We start from the raw sequence: 26,372 nt of genomic DNA, 5'->3' as shown, positions 1-26,372 counted from the left end.
CTACAGGAAAATCAATAGATTTTTTTAAAATCAAGGATAAGAAATCAACTTTTTCCTAATTTAAATATTAACTAACAGCAATGATAGCAGATCCAGACATACCTATGAATCCCACTGCACCAAATGACTTATGATTTTAGATCAGTGGTGCAAGTCAGCTGGTTCTATCTGGTTTGGGCGAACGAGTAGCGGTGGCGGCAGGAGGCTCCGCTCACCCACCCAGACGTCATCACATCGTTTTTGACACTCTGCACCTGCGCAGAAGGTCCTGCGAATGCACAGAGATGATACATGCGAGTGAAGCGAGCGTGCACACTCACATTTGCAAATCAGTAGCGAAGTTAAGTTGATTTCATCCCTGTATTAGAAGTATAATAACGGGAAAAAAATACTGTCAACACAATTTTATTCAGGCACACTATAGTTGTAATTATAAGGAAATAGTACAAGTTCTGCCCAAGTGCAGCAGTACAACATCACTGACAATTGCAAAACAAAGTATACTGATGCTGTTATTATATTTACCTGCATGATTGGAATAGTGTGCTAGGAATGTTGCAACAAAAATCAAACTTGCAGATACAGTAATACCTTGATACTCAACTGCTTTGAAACTAGTTGAATTTGTATTCAACACGTTTGAGGTGAAAATTTTGTCCTGGTATTCATTGTTTAATACTCAATGCACAAGCTAGAACATGTCAACATCAACTGACATGTGATTCATTACATTATTCCTTATGATTGAAATTTATTTAGTACGCATTGTTTTTGGTACTCATCACACCTCCTAGAACCAATTATTCATGAATACCAAGGTACCACTTTACTTATCATACTGTGTATAACCTGAGGCACGTTCCAGAAATTACACACAAATATTGAGCCCAGTCTAATTTATGATTTGCTTCCGCACTGAACTTATGCCTGATGCTCTGCTGTCGTTATGCAGATATTAACAAGTTCCACCGTATGGGAATGGTTCTCAGACGTCTGGGAAGGCACTAGAAAAGTTGTAACCAAGTTTTTCTCTCAAGGAATGTTTAGATTTCAACATGGATATGAGCTATTTCTGGATTAGTCTAAAACAGGGGTCTCCAAACCTGGCAACTTTAAGGCTTGTGGACTTCAACTCTCAGAATCCATCAACTAGCATAGCTGACAAATTCTGGGAATTGAAGTCCACATGTCTTAAAGTTGCCAGGTTTGGAAATCTCTGATCTTACTGGTTCAGTCCAAACCAATCTCTCCAACAACTGTTTAAAACTCATAGATAGTTCAGATGTTAAGATATTATAGGTAACATCAAAGTATTACCCTAAGTACAAATAATTATTTCTTTGTTAGAAATGTGCATATCTTAGTCCTTGGATCCAATTTTGGTTAATATTGATGACATTAAAACATACACAAAACTCAAATAAAAACCCTTTAAAATCGTGTAATCATCAACTGTTCTTAGGACTAGCCAATCACCTATTTGCTGTAATATTGAATTATAGGAATACATTTATGCAGGAGATACTTTTCTAGCTTATCTATTGTCAATCTAGTCAAAAAGCAGAGGAAGGATATGCAAAAAGGTTTGAGCATAAGCTATCTCAATCTGAAATATGAATTGGAAGTATTCCAAAGTGCAGGACACAAAATGGGACAAAAACTCAGAATACTATTATCTATTCCATGCAGTTTTGTTTCAAGTGTTTCGATTATCAACAACATCCAGATAATTATAAAAATTGATATATCAGTAGCGTGTCTGATGGTGAAAGCTCTCAGCAACACTGTCTTTACCAGTAATGTTAAGTGTTAGGTGGGAAGAGATTAAAGTGATCCACCCTCCAAGTAGTTTTTTCAAGCATTTCTCACATCTACTGTATTCCTGAAAATAAGAAGGCCTAAAACAATCCAGTTTCTTTCAGGTGATTTAAGGCACTAAACAATCTGAGTAGAAGAAAAATATGACAAATCCTATAACAGTAACAATGGAAAGAGGAATGGGGGAGGAATACTTCTTCTATGATGCTATTAATAATTAACCATCTATCATATAAATCTTCACCACCACTCACAGGTAATCCTTGACTTGCAACAGTTTGTTTAATGACTGTTCAAAGTTACAACTGCACTGAAAAAAGTGGCTTATGAGAGTTTTCACACTTACAACCATTGCAGCATCCTCATGCTCTTGGGATCAAAAGTCAGATGCTTGGCAACTAGTTCATATCGATGGTTGCAGTGTCCCGGGGCTCTTTTGCAACCTTCTGAGAAGCAAAGTCAATGGGGAAGTAAGATTCACTTAACAACCATGTTCTTAACAACTGCGGTGATTCACTTAACAACTGTGCTAAGAAATGGGGGACCAGCCACTTAACAACTGTCTTGCTTAGCAAGAGAAATCTTGCACTTAATTGAGGTTGTAAGTCAAGGATTACCTTTACCATGAATTTCATGAACAAAATAAACATAAAATAGGTAGACATGACAATGAATAGAATACCTTTGCTATTTATATCAGATTACTGATAGCCCTCTTTACTATTAAAACAGAAGTACAAACTTGTACTTTGGAGAAATACATTATGAAACCATTGAGTCAGCATTCATAATCCAAGAGACAGATTACTGGAAGGCAAAAAAAAAAAAAAAAAAAAAACCCAACCCGGTAACATTTATAAACAAGGGGAGAAAAACTTTTAAAAAGTTTTTGTCTTCTTCCTAGGGACATGTCTGTAACAGTATTTTTTTCCTGCAGCACATAAAATTAATGAAAACTGTCAAAGAAAAAATGTCAACAAAATGAGAAGAGAGAGGGAATTGTGAAGAACATACACTAATTCAAAAACAAATAGTCTCCAATCCATAGTATTCAAAGTGTTCAGATAGGTTATAATTATGACTTTATTGCAAATTATGACTTTTCAACCCTGGGCAAAGAAACCTATCTGATATAGGCAACTGTGATATTAGAAAGGCAGTTTTATTTGGCACAACTCTCAGAAAGAGCCTATGGTACATCTGTATTAGCAGACCTTGCATACATCTCCCACTCATTTTTTTCTATATGTTATTCTTCTATTTTAAGGTTCTGATTTTTCTATTCCCCTTCTACTAAATATATCAATCTATACCTAAGCTATCATTAAACCACAGTGGTCAAAAATGGAAATTCCTAGAAAGAAGATAAAGAAGCATACACGTTTTTAAGACAAATACTACCAATTATATTTTCATACAAACGCAGAAGTATTTCTTCTAAATTTCACATTTAAAATGGAGTCTCTGAAGTAGCAACAAGGGATTTTTTTGGAAAAGAGGAGAAGAAATAGTTTTTATTTAGACCCAAATTTTCCCAGTTGCTTCATGGACCAGTTGGACTTAATGTCTTGCGGCTTTGCAGACTTTATCATACACTTCAGGATAAGCCTTGTTACACTGAAGCTCTTGTCTCAGTTTGTGATATAAGGAGCCATCAAACATTTCCCAGAATTCTTCGCGGGTCATATAGCAGTCTGCATATAACATCTGAAAACTAAAGGAAATGAGAAAGATGTTAAGAGTTCTTGCGAAGGTGACAATTAAGATGTTTAATTTAATAGCTGGAACAGTAAAGGGTATAATAGGCCAGAATACACAGTTGTAATTGATTGGTTGGAGAAAGCGCGCTCCTGCATGAGGCAATCTACATTATGATTGGTTGCTGGGTGTAAAGGGGGAATTCCCCCTTTCCCCCACCTTTTTCTTCTGTCTGCTCTGTACGCTGTTCTGTGATTTACCTGACAATTTGCCTCATGTTTTAGTGATGTTCATGACTATCTTGTCTGCGGCAAATATAGTTGTTAAATATGTTTATTTACAAAACTACAAGTTTCTGTCAGCATCTCTGACTTCATTTGGACACAGTCTGCGTATAACACCTGAAAACTAAAGGAAATGAGAAGGACCTTACAGCTGTTGCATTGGAAGGCAACAATAACCTTTGCCTGCAAAACGGGGCAAGCCACTCGGTCAGCCTTTAGTTCATGTTTTGTTCTAGCAAACCAACCAAGCCTTTCATTCAGTTGCATGTCACAGCGATTGTGCTGTAGAACCAAAGTCGAACTACTGTACAGAATAGCAAGATAATGGGGTGCAATCATGGGTAACTAAGAATTCAATTGCTAGAGAGCTCTCATACTCGTACTCATACTAGAAACAACTCTTTTCCCAAGGTTTAGATCCTTACCCATGAACGTCCCTCACAAATTTTTCTAATTGTCTGGTGGATGCCATGGCTTCGAAGTGTTTTGTCTGGGGCATCCCATAGGCCCCCACATCTACATAGAGTTCCTCTTCATCTCCTTTTGGATGAATCATTCCAGGATTGTGAGGCAAGATGAATGGACACAGCCATAGGGGATAAACCTAGGGAAATCAAGAGGAAAAGATGCATGGTAGCACAGTGGTTAGAATGCTTTATTACAGGCATTATTGCTCAATGTCTGGAGTTCGATCCTGACCAACTCAAGGTTGACTCAGACTTCCTTCCGAGGTTGATAAAATGAGGACCCAGATTGTTGGGGCAAAATGCTGTAAACCGCTTAGAGATGGCGCCAAAGCACTGTGAAGCAATATATAAGTCAAAATGCTATTGCTATTCTATTTTATTCATTTTATGGAAACTACTTTGGTGCTTTCTGAATCCTGCCACTAATACCAGAGGTTACTCTAAGCATTATTTATTTTTGGGTTTTACAGAAATAAGTAAGCTCCCCGTTAGGAGAGCGAGTGTGCAGAGAAGCGTAATGAGAGTGGTATGGACGAACACGCACAAACCAGCATACAGGGACACTGAATAGTATAAAATATAATAGTGTACTAATTGGAAATATAGAGGTATTCAGAGTCCAGTTAACAGTCCAAAGTCATACACGGTTCAGTCGTTCAATTATCAAATAGTCAGTCTAGCACACAAAAACAGCTAACAGTAGCAAACCACAGTACCTCACAATATACCGATCAGCGCCTAACAAACAGAGAGCTAACAGTCAACCTGGCTTCCTCTTATGGCTGCTTGAGGTAACAAATCAATTACATCTCTTTAGCATGTAAAGTAACAGATACATTTGTTACAATCATAGCTTATATATACATTTCCAAGCCAAGCCTAGGGTTACATCCCTAAGTAAGAAACCAATCTTATTCCTGCTCCCATGACCCGTCTTGGATTTAGGAAAGTTGGTCTTACTTTAATGACACTGTGGAAGGTTTGAATACATTGTTCAAGACTCTTCATGGGGATCATCATGTCTTGTATCACGTGGTGCTGCTCATAGAGCTTTCTCATGGATTCGCCTTGAGTCAATTTTAAAAGGGAGATTTTAGGAGGAACCATCCAGCCAAAGAGATAGCGAAAAATTGGATGATTGCCAAATGGGATGATGTCCTGTAAGAGAAACAATGCTAATAATAAGGAAAGGAAAGATTTAATCAGTATAATTACATACATCAGCAACTTTAGTCAGTATTTTAAATAAATTCTCCATGACTGAATGTGGTTTGAAGGCCTGGCTCTGTCTCTAGTTACTGAGTAGGGTGAGGTGTGCTCTCCCTTATTCATTCATCTTTTGTTCTATCAGGAAACCATGTCTTTTTCCCCATTTGTACTTGTTTTACGTCTCTGTGTCTATTTCTATCTGCTACTCTGCTATTGCTGATTAGTGACTTTAGAAATCTGAATGATCAATTTATACATTTGTCAAGATTGTACGGGATTGGAATAAGAAGATTTAAGGAAAAGCTTTAAGAGCTAATTGGGTGGTATAAGAACCAGCCCTTTAAAAAGAATGCCAACATTTGTTTTAAAAATCGTCATGAACCGATATCCCAGATTCTTGATTAACAGCAGATCTGGATGAAATGAGAATGCTAAGAAAAAATAATAGATCTTATCTACACAAGGACTATTAAATCCACTATCATAGATACTAATTCTTCCTCTCTATCCTTTTGGCCATGAACTATTTACTGGCTTGAATGACCAAACAAATTAGCCAACTAACATTTTACACATGGTGTCTAGTTTAGGTTTGCCTGTTGTCTTGGAAGAGGGAAAAGAGAGGCATTAGGTATTAAGGGTTCAAGCTTCAAATGGGCATTTTGCTTCAAACAAAGAACTTGTTTGCAAAGCAGCTTGGCCACCTCACTTGGGTGAGAATGAAATGAAGACAATGCTGCTTCACCTAGCTCTTTTCCAAAACTCATTTCAGACTTCTGAAAAACATATCTCTTCCAGTGCTTTTATTTTTACTGTTTTTATATATAGTGCATGTTGTTGTTTCTTAAATCTTGCCAGCCACCCAGAGTTAATTGATTAAGATGGGTGGCCATATACATCTGCAGAGTGAATTAATAATTAAGACAGAAACTATCCATAGGATACTCTGACAGAAAAGCTGATCTCAAGTATCCACAGTGTAATAAGTTACAAGTAGATCCTTACCTGGAGCTCCCAGAAAATGCTCCTTGTATGCCTATGATAATAATCTCTTGCTGGAATATATTCTGTTCCTGTGATATTAGCTTTCAAATAATTCTCCACATGCTTAAAAAACCATGGCTTGTAGTACGTCCCAATTCTATTGACCTTAATGGAAAGAACAGGGAGATAACGAAAATGTAATTCTGCTGAATGATAATAGCCTTACAAAGTTACAGTTTAAGTGAAGATGTGTTTTAAGACTAAGGCAACTTTCTATTATTGACATAATGCACCAAAACCACAATGCATTCTGTTTGACACCACATTGAATACATGATTGTATAGGATTAATATTGGTATTGTATCATTTCTACAAATGATGATTATTGTGTATGCCAATACGGGACAGTTACACTAAATGTACCTCACTCACAAGAATGCAGACATCAAAGGATGATGAAAAGGCCTTCTAATCATCATGTCAAACCTTTCCTCCCATATTGCAATTGCAATTCAACTGTTTTTAACAAATATCGTAATTTTAATTTTCAAAGAGCTAAGAATGTTTTAATTCATTTGTTAGGTTTTCTAACTTGATTTCTGACTTCAATTGTCCCCCTGTCAGCATAGATGTTGACTTGCTGGAGACATTAGATCTAGTTATTTCACAGACAGTTTTAAAAGCCATGCGCCAGTCCTATAGGACTTTTAAAATTATTATTCTGCATGGAACAATAGAAAACAATTTTAGGGCAATGTTTTTCAAACTTGGCAACTTCAAGATGTGTAGACTTCCTAGCTAGCCATAGTGACTGGGGAATTCTAGAAATTGAAGTCCATACATCTTAAAGTTGCCAAATTTGAGAAACACAGCTCTAGGGGGAGACATAGTCTTTACAATACATAAATACGCACTGACAGTATAAACGAACTGTCTAGTTTTTACAAGAAACAACTTGCTTTTTCTACAGATAAAATACAATTTTGTCATTCTGTCTCCAGTGTCCCTTTTCACATGACAAGGATAATAAAGTTAGGTTACCTTTTCTTGTTCAGCTTCATTGGTCAAAACTCCAGTCATTATGACAGCCTCTTCCAAAGAATACACAATGCCCTCTACAAAATGATTTTCTTTCTTTTCTGATTCTTCAGCAAATCTCTTGCAGATGGCTTTCAGTCCTCTCACGGGCTCATAATGTAATTTCACATAGTTCTTAGATGGGATCATTTTTATTTCTGCTGCAACCAGAAATCCCAATGTGCCACAGGACCAAGGCACTGCATAAAACAGATCTGAATTCTCGTCCTGTAAAAAGCACACACCACACTAAGCAGCAACTCAAAACAGAGCTGGCATAACTTCTTAAATCATGACAAAGGAATATAATTTCTTACCGGGGTACATCTCACATGGCTGCCATCGGCAAGAACAAGCTCGCAGGCCACACAGATATGCTGAAATAACCCATAGATATGAGAGGAAGATTCAATGCCAGTTCCCATGAGCAGACCACCTATGCAAGAGACCATAATTAAGTATGAGATGAAATACACACTAAACTTTACAGAACAGTACTTCAGAACAAGAGAATCTACAGCAAGTAAAACAAAAGAAACCATATAGGCATAGAACTTCTTATGCTTAACATTCTCGTATGTGAAATTATGACTGAGTTTAATAAAAGGAATAGTCCTTATTTCCATGTTCCAAGGCTTCTCACCTACTGTAAGATCATCAAGTTCTGGTACCACTGGAATAGTCCAGCCCATACGATTCAGGTGTGCTGTTAATTGCCCCATTGAGACCAAAGGTTCCACCCGAACAACCTACAACAGAACACATTTTATGGCTTAGATAACACCCATCCGATTGCATTTGAACAACAACAACCTATATAGTAATAGGATCTGAACTGGAAGTGATTGATCAGGAATACGATCCTAAGATCACAGTGATCAGCATGATGAAAAATGTCAACTCACTGTGTATCTATTATATTAAAAAGGCAGATTCTATTCTTGGAATCATTAGGAAGGAATTTGAAAATACAACTAGTGACTATAGCAAGTGCCCTTATGAAAATTAGGATCATACCACACTTAAGAGATCATCTACAGTTTGGTCATTGCATCTTAAGAAGGATTATTATAAAGCTAGAAAACAGAGACCACCAGAAGTCCAGAGCTGGAAGTAATTGCAGTGCTGGGAAAAAAACATCCTGGAAGAAAACAATGACAATCCCATAGCAAGCATATTGACTAGGTTTCCTCAGCTCAAAAGCAATCTCAACTGGAAAATCCCCAAAATACCTGTCGCTCAGTGTCTACATCTAAAATATCCATCAAGTTGATTGTGATGTTCTTTAGAGTCTTCTTGTACTTCCCAATACGAAGAGACATGGTAAGCCAGCCAGGACGGCCTGTGCACATATATGTTTTTTGGCCTTCTGCTTTCCATTCTCGAACCTACGAGAAAGAAAAAGGAATCATTTCCTTGTACAGGGACAGCTTGAAACTAAGACCAAATAGGTATTAGCTTTGGACACCAAAACTCGGGGGGTGCCAAAACTGTCTCTCCTTCCAAATCATTCTAAAAATGTAAATCTTTGCACAGTTCAGGGGTGGCACTATCAGTCAATGTAGCCTAAAGCAATAAACTGACATCAACCTCATGTATTATTAAGAAAATTACTCCCAATTTTAGTTGTTAGCAAATAGCTTGCAAATAGGAAACTTAGTTCTGACTGCTTCCTTACAATATATAAAGTTTTCAGGAGAAACATGTTAGGTGAATGACAACTAAACATGCATTGTTTATTAGCTAAAAATCAAGACCAGAATAAGAGCTAAAGGAGTCCAAAGCACTAGAATCTTATGTCAGTACCGAGGTATAATTAATATAAATTTGTTCCACTTTAATGTTGAATATTATTGAATTATCTCAGATTTTAAATAACAGTGACTCTTATAGAGAACCAAGAAACAATAAACTAAATAATAAATTGTTATTAGACTTCCTGTGGTGATGTCATCATGCTTGGAGCTGAGGAATGGGAGTTCTCATAACCTCTAACTCTAACTTCTTCGTTTGAGCTCATTTCTGAGCACTGTGGATCCTGAAGGGACTGGCAAATTAAGGGGGAAACTCTGAAGACGCTGGGGTGATAAGGCAAATCCCCCAGTGGGTAGGAGAAACCCACTAAACGGACGAGGTCTATCCTGCCACTTGGTCAGGACCGGAGTGATGGCGCCCGCATAAGAAGGAAGCAGAGAGAGAAAGCAGTTGATATCGAGACGTCTGTTATTATTATTGACAATCCAAAGAAAAGGAGGACGACGCGAAATTGGCAGAGAGGCTGAGCTGGAAAGAAAGAGGCTCTGGGGTGGAGACTGTTTTTGCAGTTCAGATTTTTGCCGAAAAGTAGTGAGAGCAGAGACGATGAGTTGGATTGACAGCGTGAATAACTTGAACGAAAGTGGTCACAGTGAGAACGAAAACCCGGTATGGACAACAGGAATGTTTTGGAACGGTTAGAGGGCTTCTTTACCCACCCACCTTTATTTTGCCTTTCCCGCTGGACTTATTGTATTAACTGATTGACATTAACAGTGATACTGAGGAGAGGGTGACACCTAGTGGATTATAAATTTGAACCATGAAGTCTGATGCAAAAAAACCAATGGTGACATAAGGTGGAGTATATATCTAGAGAGAAATTACTAGAATTGAGTACCTGTATAACTGATAAAATTGAGAGACATCTATTTGTATAAGAGAACAGTGTGATATACAACTCTATGATATATAATAATTAAGGATCAAAAACAGAATAGAATAATACATAGGAATGTTTAGATATTGAAACGTGATATTAAGGAAGGTTAATTATTGTTAAATATTGAGATATATAATTATTGATACCATTGATATTGCTGATAAAGTAAGTAAAGTAGAATTTATATGCAATTGTGGGCAAGGATAAATAGGGGGACAAGAATGGCAACTTCAGTAAAGTTAGTGAAAAAAACAACACCCAATCCGACTTCAGCAACACCCTCCCCCTCAAATCAAAGATCAATTGAGAGGGCATTGGGGCTGGAGAAAGGCGGAACGATGGCAGGAACAATGGGACCAACAATGCAGAGTATGCAATTGATGCTCCAGATGATACAAGAGACATTGACGAAAAACCAAGAAGTGACGGCTTCAAATCATGAAGAGACAAGGAGGAATCATGAAGAAATGAAAAAGGAAATATCAAAAACGTGGATGACAAAATTGAAAGGATACAGAATGCCTTAGCAATCAATGAACAGAAAATCCAGAACATTGAAACAAAAATAGAACAAACAGATCAGAAGATGGAAAAAATGGAGCTGAAATATAGACAAATATATTTGTCTATAAAATATATTTTATATATAAAATACTTTATAACAGTCAGACAGCCAAAGTTCTGATGAACGGAGAACTAACAGAGAAGAGTGAAATGAAAAAGGGAGTGAGACAGTTTCTTTCTTACAAAGGAACAAGGATCAATGAAGGAAGACAACAAAGCCCAAAAATAGTAGTTAAGGAGAATTAACACATATATATGTATCCAAGTGGTTTAAACTTACTCGAGGTAATCAGCCAATATAGCAGACAGAGGAGTAAGATAAGAGAGTTAAGAATGGTGAAATACAAATGAAATATAATAGAAGGGGAAACAATATAAGGTGAGCGATATCGATTGGCAATTGCTATTAGAAAGAACAGGAAGCTCCTGTTCGTATTGTATTGTGTAAATGTGGTGTTTGTAAATAAAATGAAAAATAAATAAAAATAAATTGTTATGAGAAATAACAGCAGATTTGAGCTTCATTCATATCGAGTATCTGAATTGGGGGGGGGGGGGAGGATTGAAAATCAATGTTTTGTTTGGTATAACATTCAAGTAAATATCCCTAAGCTTAAATTTAAAGCTTTACCATATCAGAAGCTATAATATTCTTCTTTAGTTAATGAACAGGCTGTCTAACAGATGTCTAACACCAAAAATGTAATTTCATTGTCTTGCTCACCATTTTGCCTTTTTTTTAACTTGCCATGCAGATGCTGCCTGAATTATAGCTCTTTAGGAATGAACATAGTCAGTAATCCTTGTAAGATGGAGAGTGTACAAATATAACAACATTGGAAAACAGACTCTACCTTTCAGTTGGGTCCAAAGAAGGAACAACAAGAGAAAGCCCCAAACCGTCTTCAAACACTGTATGAGTCTCCCAAACCTATTTCCCAGAAAAACTGGGCAGTGAGATAAGAGGACATTTGGACATCCAGCTCATTTGTAACGTTCTCTCCCTGCCTGCCTATTTTTAGTTGCCCTTTATGTCATGCAATGGAGAGCTTTAAAAAAAAAACTGGAGTAGTGGACTTTCCTATCATGCTCCATTTGGCCACTGCTGAGTTCTTGTCTCCACCATCACTTTTAGAGTTTAGTTTTCCACAAAATGTATTTGTAAGAACAGAAATCCCACAGCTTCTCCCAAAGGCAACACGATTGTTTCATGTGTTGTACTTTAATATAAACACACTCACAGCTGGCATGCCCCATTCCTGACTGCTTCTATGACTACTTTCCCATACTATTTCACCTTTATTTATGCTCTGTTTCCCTTTCTTGCATAGTCAAACAATTCCCAGATACCCATGGATTGCGCACAGTTCCACTATCGTGTTCTAATCTTTCAGGTTGCTGGAAAATTGGCTTTTTTGTCTCCTGCTACCACTTAACCCCTGGTTGGTTGTGCTGGGGGAAGGGAAATAATATTCAACCAGTAAAGGTAAGTCACATTATTTGTTGCTCACTGCCAGAATCCCCCCCCCCTTCTGGAATGCTTTATGCCACAAGGCAAACCATAAGGGTATTTTCCCATGTTATATGCAGGGCCCAGCATAAGCACTGATTTGCAGGGTCCACAATAAAACAAAATCAGCACATTATCCAACATGAATTAGCAAAGTAAGTTGGCAGAGCCCTAAGTCCGCACGTCAAATTTAAAGAGTTCAAAAAGGATACAGATCCAAGGAACAAAGATAATGCTCACCCATGTATGAACTTTCTTTTATTATTATTCTTGTTTTTCCTTGTTTAGATATGACATTTGAACCTCACAGCCTCACTAAGCTGTTTTATTACAATAATATGCAATGTAGCACTACTAATTCTTCTCCCAAGCAAGCCAATATAACTGCAATGTCAATAGTTTTAGGGATCTCTTTTTGGCGGGGTGGGGATGGGAGGGGGTTATTTACTATTATTTATTGAGGGTGTTTTAAAGAAAAAAAACAAAATTAACTGCATGATGACAATATGTTATTTTCAAAATTATTTCTATTCGTCTTCTAGTGTTGTTTCTGTGTTTTACTATTTAAAAAAGTGAAAATAACAAAATATATAATTGCAATGATGCAAACCATTCTGGGAGTGTTTGCACAATTCAAATGTATCAACTGTAAATATCCAGAGGGGGGGATATAACAAAGCATCCTCCTTCGTCAAGCGTTTGTTTTTTTCCTAACAGAAATACCAGATTACCAGATACAGAAACACCTTCAAACTCACTATCGCAGAATAAATGCCATTTTGAGATTTTAGACTTTAAAAACTCTTCCCACCCACCCCGATAGTTTTGCTCATCCCAACTTGATTTTATATGTTCAGAACTCCGCAAGTCATGCTTTTGGGGAGCATTCCTGCAGCTTTTGCACCACCCAGGTGTGGAGATGCTGGTAGACATCCAAAGAGACAGAAAGATCCAACAGAGAAGCGCAGGAAAACGGACTGCCACGAATTCCATGCTCCTGCAATGAACCCAAAGCAGCAGGCCAATCTCTAGAGGAAAGGACCTCTGCGCGCGTTCTCATCTTCAGCTATCTTAATGCGGGCTGCAAGATCGCACCAGGGTGTGGTCACCCAGATTGTCTGCCGCCCCTTCACGCGATCAGGAGTCACTTTGACAATGGGTACCGATCTCCCCACGCCCCGTCTTGCAATCGAGCCGCGCCTCCAAACACCTGTCAAGAGGAGACAGACCGTCTCCCCTCCCCTTCTCCAGCCACACTCCAAAACTGTGTGTGTGTATTAAGAACGCCGGCAGGGCGCCAGTCTTTTCCGCCCGCCTCATTCCCCGTTTGGCTGCAAAGCTGTTTCAAGGAGCGGGAATTCTATCCAATCTATGGGAAAGCGCGTTTGAATCAGACGCAGCACCGAGTTTGGACTAGCCCACGGCGCAAGAGACTCGGGCGAGCCGAAGCGGAGACCGCCCACGCGGTTGACTCGAGCATTTCCGAAAAGCAAGAAAGAAGGGCAGGAGGATTTCTCCGCCCACCTCTCCACCTCAGCCTATTTTGGCAATGAAGGCCAAACTTTGGACTCCAAGCTTCATGCTAACGAAAGTTGGATTCCAGGATACTTTGTATGGATCCCCCCCCCCATAAAACCTGTTTTGTCACAGCGAATATTTCATTCTATCGTTAATTATAACCATTCCCTTTGCCTTGAAACATGGACATAAATAATTATGGTTCCCCCCCACAAAAAACTCCCACCTCTATGCTGGAGAAACCTGAATTTCAGCTAACTTGAAAATCCAGTTGCTAAGCTTAGCATAGCTAAGTTAAAATAGTTGCGCTGTACAGTCAACTTCGAAGAAGCTCATTCTTTCACTTTCCCTCATTCTGGTTTTGGTTGCTGATAGTTGTTTTTTTGTGTCTGAAGTGTCATATGAATCAGCTTTTGTCTTTTTTGTTTTGTTTGTTTTTAGATCCATGGGAACTCAAGTGGCATACAATGCTGAATCACGAATCAAGAATGAATAAAGAAATGTCTTTTGTTATCACTTGTCGTCCCCTCCCTGAAAAAAAGCCTGGGGAGAAGCATATGATTTAATTTAAATTATCTTCTACACCTCATGTGTTTTGGGTAATTAATCCTAGCATTATCTTCCAATCTTTAAGTAGTAATATTATATTATATAAATAAATAAAATGTTACAATAACAGAGTTGGAAGGGACCTTGGAGGTCTTCTGGTCCAACCCCCTGCATAGGCAGGAAACCCTATACCACTTCAGACAAATGGTTATCCAACATCTTCTTAGTGTTGGAGCACTTAAAACTTTTGGAGGCAAGTTGTTCCATTGGTTAATTGTTCTAACTGTCAGGAAATTTCTCCTCAGTTCTAAATTGCTTCTCTCCTTGGTTAGTTTCCACCCATTGCTTCTTATTCTACTCTCAGGTGCCTTGGAGAATAGCTTGACTCCCTCTTCTTTGTGGCAACCCCTGAGATATTGGAATACTGCTATCATGTCTCCCCTAGTCCTTCTTTTCATTAAACTAGACATACCCAGTTCCTTCCTCTGTTTTAGCCTGCAGTCCCCTAATCATCTTTGTTGAATCTTTATGCATCTTTATTTAACATCTTTATTAAACATCTTTAAAGACTGTCCATTTTCCTCCTAGAGTGATTCTGAGCCGTGTACAAATAGATATTTAAAAACAGAAAAGCTATATATAAATATTATCATAAAGCAGCTAACAAGAAGAAATAATTAAAATCCAGAATTAAATAGACACGGTTGGGGGCTTCAGGGAACTAACCGGCCCCATGACTGCATGCCTCTCTATGGAACGGACTAATTGACTGATCTGTTTCAAAAGAACAGCCTCTGAATCTATTACAACTAAACATGTTTTAAATCCAGAGGACGAGTTTTTCCAAGTTAGTGAAATTTGTGAGAAAACAAGGAAATTGTCTCAGGTTGGCTAGTTCATTTAAAACCACTGATTTTATACGTGCTGCAAAGGAAGACATACAACATTAAATTCTATGAGATTTGGAGGTGAGACTTCATTGCTGGTCCCTCAAAGTTTGTATTAGGATTTGAAGACTTCTTGCATGGAGAATAGTAATTGAGATTTTGGACAACACCCCAAATATGATTGCATTCATTTGATGCAATATCCAAGGGGTGTGATGAGAGGACATAACCAGAAACCAGTTAGCAAATATGACATGTTTGGGAGGAATGCTGATGTCTACACCCAGACCACAGGTGGTTAGTACAGAGCCCATAAAAACACCCTCCTGTTCTTGAGTCGTCGTGTTCTTCTGGTGACTTTATTGTATGGTTTTTAATTGTTTTAATGTTTCATATTGCTTGTATGATTGTTTGATTATTTTTGATACTGTTTGTTTTAATTGTAAGCCACCCAGAGTTATAAATATGAGATAGACGGCTATAAAAATTGAATATAAATAAATAAATAAATAGGTTAACAACTCCCAGGTACAAATTGTTTTTACTCTTTTTATATTCATTTTTTTGTAAGGCACAAGGCAAGGTTGCCCCCTATCCCCACTATTATTTATATTAACCTTAGAGATATTAAGCCAAAATGTTAGACAAGATAGTGAAATAAAAGGTATGAGAATTAAGGAGGAGGAATATAAGTTACAGGTCTTTGCCCACAGCAAACAGGACCTAAATTAATTACAAAGATAGAAGAATATGGGGCAGTTGCAGGTTTGAAAATAAATAAAGAGAAAATGAAAATATTGGTTAAAAACTTTACAGATAAACAAAATTTACATAAAGATGAACACGCAAATTGTAAAGAAAGTTAAATATTTAGGGGTACAATTAACAGCAAAATGTGTATCTCTCAAAGAAGATAACTTTGACAAACTGAAAGCATAAATTAAAATAGATTTGGAAAATTGAAGAAACCCACAATTGTCCCTATTGGGCAGAATAGCTGCAATTAAGATGAATGTTCTGATTATTGTACCTGTTTCAGACAATCCCAATAAAACTGGGGAAAAATATTTTCAAGAACTACATAAGATGATATTAAAATTTGTATGGCAAGGAAAAAAAGTGAGAATGAAACTAAAAATGCTACAAGATGTTAAAAGTAGAAGTGGTTTTGACCTTCCGAATTGGGAACTATACTACCAAGCATCAGCACATACGTGGGTGAAAGAGTGGGTTAATTTGAGAAATATAAGGCTTTTAGCAGTGGAAGGTCATGATCTGCAATTGGGATGGCATGCCTTCTTATGCTATGAGAAGGGTAAGATGCATAGCTATTTCCAGAGGCATTACATTAGAAATCCATTACTGCAAGTATGGACCAAAATCAAAGAGCAACACTACTTGAAAGTGCCAGTATAGTTACCCTATTTTTCAGAGTATAAGACGCACCAAGCGTTTGAAGAGGCAATTTTTTTAAAAAAGTAGGTAGTAGGTAGAGTGATAGAGAGAGAGAAATACAGTGGGTAGGTAGGGAAAGAGAGAGTAGGTAGGTACGTAGGTAGATGGGGGGGGAGAGAAATACAGTAGATAGGTAGAGAGAGAGAGTAGGTAGGTACGTAGGTAGATGGGGGAGAGAGAGAGAAATACAGTAGTTAGGGAGAGAGTAGGTAGATAGGTAGAGGGATAGAGAGAAAGAAAGAGAGTAATACAGTACGTAGGTAGGAAGAGAGAGTAGGTAGGTAGGTAGGTAGATGTTTCCAGGTAGAAACACCTTACAGATGATAACATAATAAAAGAAATTCTCGAATGCGTAGAAATGAATAGGTTAACTCTAAAAATCAAAGAAAAAGAAGATTCTGAATATTTTGTGACATAGGAACTTTTCTACAAATGATTAGCTGACAGACACAGAGGTTAGATGAGTGGATTTACGTGAAATAGAAACTACATGAGAGAAAAAATTATTAGTAAATATTTTATGGTTATATAATTGATATCATAATGGAAGATACTATACTTTTCAATAACTATTGATATTATTGCATGTACATGATTATTATGATGTTTATAGTTTAAAACTCTGGACACCTAGAGAATACGCTGTTCAATATAGAAATGGATGGTTATATAATTGATATCATAATGGAAGATAGTATACTTTTCAATAACGATTGATATTAACGCCTATATGTTTATACTTTACCACTTTGGATACCTAGAAAACACACTGTTCAATGTAGAAAAGGAAATGGAATATGTGATATAAAACAATAAAAATATTATAAATAAATAAATAAAACCACTGATCCTTTAGGTGCTGCAAAGGAAGACAATACAACATTAAATTCTGTGAGATTTGGAGTCGAGACTTCAGAAGTTTGTATCAGAATTTGAAAACTTCTTGCATGGAGAATAGTAAGCACTGAGATTCTGAACAACACCACAAACGTGATTGCATTCATTTGATGCAATATCCAAGGGGTGTGATGAGAGGACATAAACATAAATCAGTTAGCAAATATTACATGTGTGGGAGGAAGCTGATGTCCACATCCAGACCACAGGTACAGAGCCCATAAAAACACCCTACTGTTTTTGAGTCGTTGTGTTTTTCTGGTGACTTTATTGTATGGTTTTTAATTGTTTTAATGTTTCATATTGTTTGTATGACTGTTTGATTATTTTTGATACTGTTTGTTTTAATTGTAAGCCACCCACAGTTATGAATATGAGATAGACGGCTATATAAATTGAATATAAATAAATAAAATGGTTAACTCCCAGGTACAAATTGTTTTTACTCTTTTTATATTTGATTTTTTTTAAAAAAAAATTGTAAGCTGCTTAGAGTAACTGAAAGGGAGTGGGCAGCTAGATACATTCTATAAATAAAATAAATTTTCTTAAAAATCATCACCAGTTGAAAAGATAGGCATTCCACCAGCTTTGCAAAGTCACGGGAAAACTCCTCTAGTACTGAAATTCAGGCAGGAAAGGTGTTAAATAATGTACATTGGCTTCTTTTAGCACCTTTAGTGAACAATATTGCCTTTTTTATTAATTAATTTTAGATTAAGAGTAAGAATCGCAAAATAACAGCAACAGAGTTGGGAAGGAACCTTTGAAATCTTCTAGTCTAGTCCAACCCCTGCTATGGCAGGCAACCCTGTACCATTTCAGACAAATCCAGTATCTTCTTAAAAACTTCCAGTGTTGCAGCACCCACAACTTCTGGAGGCAAGCTGTTCCACTAATTAATTATTCTAACTATCAGGAAATTTATCCTTAGTTCTAGGTTGGTTCTCTCCTTGTTTACTTTCCATCCATTGCTTCCAGCCCTGCCTTCAGGTGCTTTGGAGAATAGATTGACCTCCTCTTCTTTGTGGCAGCCCATTACCATATTGGAAAACTGCTATCATGACCCCCCCACCCCCCCCAGTTCTTATTTTCATTAAACTAGACATACCCAATTCCTGCAAGTGGTCTTCATATGTTTTAGCCTCCAGTGCCCTAATCATCTTTGTTGCTCTTCTCTGCATTCTTTCTGGAGTATCAACATCTAAAATAAGTCCTCAAGTAAAATTTAAATGAAAAGCTTTACTTAAGGCGATTGGATTTGGAAACGAGCAGCAAAATATGATATACCTAAATAGTAAATTATGGATTGTTCCCATATTTCATCCTTCTAATAGATGTAGTTTACCTTTTTCAAATTCAGTATCAGAAAAATAAATATTGAAAGATTCACATATACAGACAGACAGACAGACACACACACACACACACACACAAGGGATCCTGTCATGGTTTACTGAAATGAGGGAGATGAAATGAGGGATGCTTAGAGCAGGGGTTGCCAATCTTGGCAACTTTAAGACATCTGGACTTCAATTCCCAGAATTTCCCAGCCAGCAATTCTGTAATTGAAGTTTACATGTCTTAAAATTGCCAAGATTGGAAATTTCTGCTCTAGAGTCTCCCTGGTGCTCAACCAAGGATGAACTTGACCAAACATGGGTTAGAGCTGCTATTAAAGCCTACCTTGTGGTGGTAAGTGTGATGAAGTGGCAGTACTTCTCTAACCATATTATGTCTAGATTGATGTCCCAAGATTCTATTTTGGTTGTCACATAGGTAAAGGGGCCCATGGAACCTTTGGGAGGCTGGGTGGAGTATCTCACAGTCACTCATACTCTAGTCACCTCTACTTTGGATTAGTGTAATGCTCTCCACACAGGATTGACCTTAAAAGAGTATTTGGACCTTTCAATTCCTAGAAGAGCATATATTACATCTCTGCTCTAGCAGTGGCATTCTCCCAAGTCCAATTCAAAGTGCTGTTTTTGATCTTTAAGGCCCTTCCTGTCATTGGACTAGCATACCTAAGGGATGGCCCTTCCCTGATTACATTAACCTGCCCCATTAGATCGGGCAGAGAAGGCATGTTGAGGTACCATCTGCCAGCAAGTTACATTTAGTGGGTCCCAGGAGGTTCTGTTGTGGCTCCTGAGGTATGGAACATTCCCTCCCTCCCTCTCCCTCCCCTCCCTCTCTCTCTCTCTCACACACACAGTTGCCTATTTTACTGGAAGTCCTTCAACACTGGATGTATCACCAGGCCTCAGAGAGCTAAAGATGTTTCTAAAGTATTTTGAAGTCTTATGACAATTAGTGAAAGAATTCTTTTGGCAAACAGGAAAGACACATTGTTGGAAGAGGCTACTACAATAGGGGTCCCCAACCCCTGGGCTGTGAAAATGGCAGACGAGTGCACGCAGCTCCACTTGTGCCAGAGGCAGGCACACTCACTCACATGTGAAGCTCAATTTGTGCGAGCAGAACCATTCCCTCTTCCCCCGCGTTGCCACCAGTCTGCAAAGCTATAAAGTTTGGGGACTACAACAGTATCTTCTTTCTTAAGGAATTGATGGAGAACAAGAAGTTACACCATATACCCACGGATGTGAAATGATAGCCTATTATTATAGGGGAGGAATAAAAATAAAATGAGATAGTGGTATAATGTACCCCTTTCACCAATTTTAACAAGCAGCAAAATACTTGCCAGCTGCTGCTAACAGTCTCCTAACAATTAAGCCTGGAACACAATTGATGCCTTAAATTAGGTTGACTAAGTTCAGTCAACCTAATTTGCAGCCTTAACCTCCCATTTGTATAGCATCAGATTAATAGCATGTTCTCCTCAGAAATAGAATAACATTCTTCATTGGCCAAGTGTGACGTGTGAAGGAATTTACTTCCAGTGCATAAGCTCTCAGTGTTCATACAAACAATGAAATAATATAATAAGAAGATATCAATAGGAGAAGGTGGTAGGAAAGATGAGAAACATAATAATACTAATACTAATAATACCACCCTATTACATGGGTAATTATCCTTAGAGATGAGACAGTGCTGTGGAAATTAGGTGTTTAGCAATGATGGCATGGGAGAAAACTCTCTGTGTTTAGTTGTTTTAGCATGCAATGCCCTGTAGCAATGTTCTGCGGAGAGGAGTTGAAACAGTTTATGCCTATAATGTAAAAGGTATGTAGGTATTTTCTCAGCCCTCTTTCTGACTTGTGCAGTATACAGGTCCTCAATGGAAGACAGGCTGGTTGCAATTGTTTTTTTCTGCAGTCCTAACTATCTGTTGAAGTCTGTGCCTGTCCTGTTTGGTTGCTACACCAAACCAAAGAGTTATACAGTAGAGATAAAAATGACAGACTCCAGAATTCCTCTGTTGAACTGTATCAGCAGCTCCTTGTGCAGTCTAAACTTTCTGAGTTGATCGTAGGAAGAACATTCTTTATTGTGCCTTTTTAATTATGGTTCCAATGTTAGGTGTCCATTTCAAGTCCTCCGGGAATATAGAACCCAGAAACTTGAATGTGTCTACTGCTGATACTGTGTTGTCTAATATTATAGGAGATAGGTAGAATCCACTATCCTAAAATCCACTATCATCTCTACATTTTTAACTGTGTTCAGCTCCAGATTGCTCCAGTTGCACCACAGGGTCAGTTGTTCAACCTCCCATCTGTATGCAAACTCATCACCATCTTGAATCAGGCCAATGACTGTTACAACATCTGCAAACTGCAGTACATTAACAGAGGGATCCTAAATACCCTGCAAAGCTACAAAGCTAGAAAAGGAATGTTATAAACCTACTTGGTGTGGCAGTGGAGATACAGGAAGGCAACTGGCACATTCTATTCTACATAGTTTTACAAAACCGCTTCAGCAATCCACAGATCTTCCGCTCTGAGTCTTCATTAGACTTCCAAAGAAGAAGCAGAGTAAACCCAAATACTTTCAATAAGGTTTACCTTCTGCAGAGGAACAGCTTTCCCTCTTGCTCACATCCCTCCTTCAATCTGACTCAAAATCCAGTACTCCTTCCATACCCTGCCATTCTCCCTCTCTGTAACTTATCTGCTCTCTGCTGCCAAGCTGATTATGTTTAAAAGCTCATTTGGAGGACAGTGCTACATTTCAGCCTTCTACTTAAAACAATCTGACAAAACTGTGCTAAATCACAATCTTTGGGATGGGTCTTAAATAGCCTAGCCAACTAATGGCACATTTCCAAGAGAGATGTACAAAAGGACTTCCCATCTCAAAATGTTTCAGCAATTGGATACACCCCCATAAACATTTGTTAAATTAACTTTATTCAATGATTCACAGTATCCCCAGGTACCCAGTTAGACTGCACCTGGAAGTTGTAGTTTGTGACATCCTAGTGCGGATCCAAGTTGTTTGAAATTGTTTCTATCCTAGTTTTGAGAACTCCAGCAGTGGTATGCTGTATAAGATCGATTTGACTGTCTATATAAGTTGTCAGCAACCAGTTCCACATTGCAAAAAGCAGATAATGAAAAGCCTATAAATTCTTCCTCAGCCAATTATATAGTTGCTTTTCATTGACTTCAATATACAAGCCAATCTTTTCCAATGTACAAATTTTTAACACACTATCCATTTATTGCATTTGTAATAATGCTTGAACCTTTAAACTTAATGTCATATTAATAGTTTTCTTTGCTCATTCATTTCTAGATAAAATCATTGATCTGGTTTTGCTTTGCCAACCACAGCAAAAGCACTGCATGTAATATGGTAAATATCAAGAACATGCAGATAGTGTTTCATGCCATCACACGTTAGAGGCATGAGATGTCAGGACATGACATGAAAGCCTACTCTGAAGTAATTATTTGCTCTTGCATGCAAGCCTGCAAAATGCCTTTTTAAGCCTAATGAAATGATAGAGCATATGTCAGCCCTCAGGCTGCCATCCAGGGGGACCCTGTCCATCACCATGCCCACCATGCAATGCTGCCACCTTGATGTTGCCTCTCTGATGTCAATTGAGCCTGTAGCTGCATGTGACTCTTCTACCCGGGTGCAACTGCCTCCTCTGATGTAACTCTTTGTTCGGATGCGGCTAACCAGGAAAGAGGCTATGATGACACTGAGTGGGGGTGTGGCTGGAGGTGTGGGTCATGGTGATTGGTGATGGTGGGTGAAGCTGGGTGGGGTAATGGTATATATATATATATATATATATATATATATATATATATATATATATATATATATATATATATATATATATATATATATATGGGTGATGGTGTTAGCTTGGTTAGAATTGACTTGGATTTGATTACCTTTGTATCATTGTCATTTGGTGCTGGTTATCACGTAGTTTGTTAGATAGAGATAAAAGTTTTTCACCAAACAAACTGAATCTCTTGGTATGCAATGTGAACGCCAGGACGTGACAGAAAAGTCAGTTCTAACCAAGTTAACACCATCACCCATATATATACCATTACCCCATCCAGCTCCACCCACAACTCCACCCAGATGACATCCACCCACCATCACCAATCAGCATGACCCACACCTCCAGCCACACCCACTCAGTGTCATCATAGCCTCTTTCCTGGTTAGCTGCATCCGAGTAGAAGAGTTACATCAGAGTAGGCAGTTGCACCAGAGTAGAAGAGTTACATCAGAGGAGGCAGTTGCACCTGGGTAGAAGAGCCACATGCAGCTACAGGCTCAATCGACATCAGAGAGGCAACATCAACATGGCAGCGTTGCATGGTGGGCATGGTGATGGACAGGGTCCCCCTGGATGGCAGCCTGAGGGCTGACATCATACTTTTGTATTTGACTTAACACTTGTTCATGATAAAGGTATCACATATAATCATATTGCCTGCATATCTATACATGTATAAAAGGCAAATACCACTCATCACAAAATCTCCAAAACCATAAAGTCTATAAACTTGAAATTTGGTACTTACGTTCCTCTTGGCTTCTAGGTGCTTACTAAAAAAGGAGTTTTTGAAATGACCATCAGATCATTAGTATTTCTTATACAGTAATTAACACGCTTTGATGCTAGAGTTCTACTCCCCCTCCCCACCTTAAAAGAACTCTGTTCCAACTGCCAGTTGTCTTATATTAACACGCTCTGATGCTAAGGAGTTAGACATTCTACTTCCCCTCCCCACCTGAAAAGAAGTCTCACATTCCGTTACCTCAGTTCAAACTGGCAGGCGTTCCACTCCTTCACTCAGGGGCGGTCTGGGGCTCCTTACAGTACTAAAGGTCGATACCTCACCAAAATGTCTACTCCTTCCACCTATGGAACTGCTTCTGGACTCAAGGCGGTGGGAGTGATATTTCCTTATGTGTTTCAATCACCAACCACCACTGAGCCAACGGATTGTGGTCCGAATTCCTCCTGCATAACCTGATCACATAGTTTTGTTGCGAAGTGCAGGTATTCAGCTAGTATGATATAAAACTCAGTGAACAATTTGTAAGGCATTGAAACCCTAAAATAAAATCTGCTGGCATTTTCAATATAGACTGTAGTATCATTTTATTAGCCTGTGAATAGGCTTGAACTTGTAAAAGCATCCTTATTTTGTAGGGTGAAAGTAACACAGAGTCCCTACAGACGGCAGAGTCCACGTACAGAAAATTCTAGATCCAGTCTTTGGCATCCCCAATTTTTAAAAAGAGCCATTAAACACCATGAGAAACCACTGGTGAAGGTCTCTTCCACTGCTCTTGTCAGAAAAGATTCCATACTGTTAATGAATCCTAATTCAATCCTCCAATCCTAGAATAATCGAAGAGAAAAAGCAGGGCTGAATGTTGCTATAAGCGGACATGTGGAATTACCATTTCCATCAAGGCATTAGAGAAAATAACAAATAACGCCAGGCATGACTAATCAGTGGAAACCCTGCATAGATCAATTTTATCATTACCTGCCTGTTTCCTCATGGATGCACTTAGCCTGGTAGCCATAGGCAACGTGAAACTCCATGCAGGTGAATGCATCAAAGCATAGCCAAGTGAGTGGGCTCGCAATGATAGCATGTTCTGGGCATCTATTGCAAGAACTACAAAGATTACGCCCTCCTCCATATCAGTCCCAAGTGGAATATCCCCTCTGTTCCCTGCAGTTTCAACCAACTACTATAATCTCCCCCTCCCCCCCCAAAAAAAGTTATAAACTGGAGTGGGTTGCATTGTACGATTTACCAAGCCGACCAGTGTCAAGAAGAAAATAGATTTGGCTTCGGTAACATAGTACAAACAAGCAACGAGGCCAATTAGCATTGGCTTCAAGCATCTTTCCCTGCTCTTCCAACTCAGGCACCGCATTGCTAAAACTGCTGAACTGCCAATGGAAAAAAATAAAAAGCACATTATAGAAAATAAAAAGTCAAGCGCACCTGAATGATTCCTTTCCTTATCGACAAGGTTTTCTTTTTTTAACGTTGATCAGTTAAAATCAAAATAAAGGAAACCCGCAAAAAGAAGAGAATTTCTCGTCCACCCAGATTCGTTTTGGCTGAATAGTTCAAGCGAGCCAGACAATGCAATGAGGGAACTGCGAGAGGAACTCGTATTTAAAGTCACGTTCGCCGCATTTTCTCTCTCTTAACTGGAGAGCCATACAGGAACCCCCTCAGGCTCATTTAAGGTCACTGAAGAAATCGCCTCCTGGATTTGAAAGAGAGAAAGAAAAACTTTTTCCGCCCCCAACTCAAGTAGTTCCTCTGGATCCTTACCTGTTTCTGGATGTTCCGAACGCGCAGGTCGTGCTGCCGTGGAGCACAGTGCAGCTTCTGCACAACCCAAGCGCGGAGCTGGTAGTAAATGTCGAAAAGGACAGAAAGGGGCAACAGGAAGAGGCAGACGAAGATCCAGCGGTGGTGGACCAGCACGTATTCGATGCCCCTATAGCGAGCCCAGAGCAAGAACAGCAGAAGCCCGATGCCTAGAGACAGCAGGGGCCCCATCCTTCACTCAACCTCTCCTCAGGGAGTTCGCCAATCCCGCCTCTCTTTAACCCGGGCTTCAAGAGCCTCGTGGCCCTTTCACGTATTATAGTCGCGACTTGCAACAACCTGCGTCCTCCTCTCGGCCCCACCTTTCTCCAGCCGCTTCCTTGGGTCTTGCAATCCAAAACTGCACCTTTTTAAGGAGACCTCCAGATTCTTCTACTATTCTGCTGCTGCTGCTGCTGCTGCTGCTGCTGCTGCTCCTCCTCCTCCTCCTCCTCTCTCTCTCTCTCTCTCTCTCTGGCTACTAATGCGTAGCCCGTGTCCCCTCTTTATATGCGGCGCTCAAGGAATCCCAAAAGTGCATTCATAAGGTCGGAATAAGATGCTTCCCTCGCCCACTTCCAACCATCACGTTACCTTCCACTCAAAAACCCCTAAAAGTCTATCCCTAGTGGTCTTTGGACTCCCGCTTTCTTCTCGGTCTGCACCCCCGATGCGAGGTCCCCTTAGCTGAACGGATCACTCGAAATCCACGGATCGCGCCCACCGGCAGTAATCTTTTAGAACGCCGGCAAGCCACCTCCCCGTCAAGCCCACCCCACACCGCTCTCCCGAGCATCTCTCTTCGGGTTGGTTGACCGGTGAGGAGAGGGATACCGGTCAACCAATGAGAAACCGCCGTTTGGATCGGATCAGGCGCCGAGCGGTGGGATTGGCCGAGGCAAGCCAGGGCCGCTAGAAGGGACGAGGTGGGAGGGTGGGGGGACCCAAAACTGG

At 39.1% G+C, this 26,372-nt stretch overlaps 1 protein-coding gene across 1 annotated transcript; it reads right to left on the bottom strand.

The window, feature by feature from the left end:
* Positions 1-389: 389 nt before the first annotated feature.
* DHCR24 (24-dehydrocholesterol reductase) lies at positions 390-26,167 on the bottom strand. Its single transcript, XM_081947239.1, has 9 exons — positions 25,380-26,167; positions 8,771-8,926; positions 8,182-8,287; positions 7,856-7,974; positions 7,503-7,766; positions 6,482-6,625; positions 5,228-5,425; positions 4,226-4,404; positions 390-3,532 (listed from the first exon to the last, which is right to left on the bottom strand). The coding sequence occupies exons 1-9, from the start codon at positions 25,608-25,610 to the stop codon at positions 3,379-3,381; spliced, it is 1,551 nt and encodes a 516-aa protein (XP_081803365.1). The 5' UTR covers positions 25,611-26,167; the 3' UTR covers positions 390-3,378.
* Positions 26,168-26,372: the final 205 nt, after the last annotated feature.

The sequence above is a fragment of the Natrix helvetica genome (assembly GCF_964273705.1).
Source record: "Natrix helvetica genome assembly, chromosome: 3".
In the NCBI taxonomy this organism is placed as follows: Eukaryota; Metazoa; Chordata; class Lepidosauria; order Squamata; family Natricidae; genus Natrix; species Natrix helvetica.
This window is presented reverse-complemented; position numbering and strand designations above follow the sequence as displayed.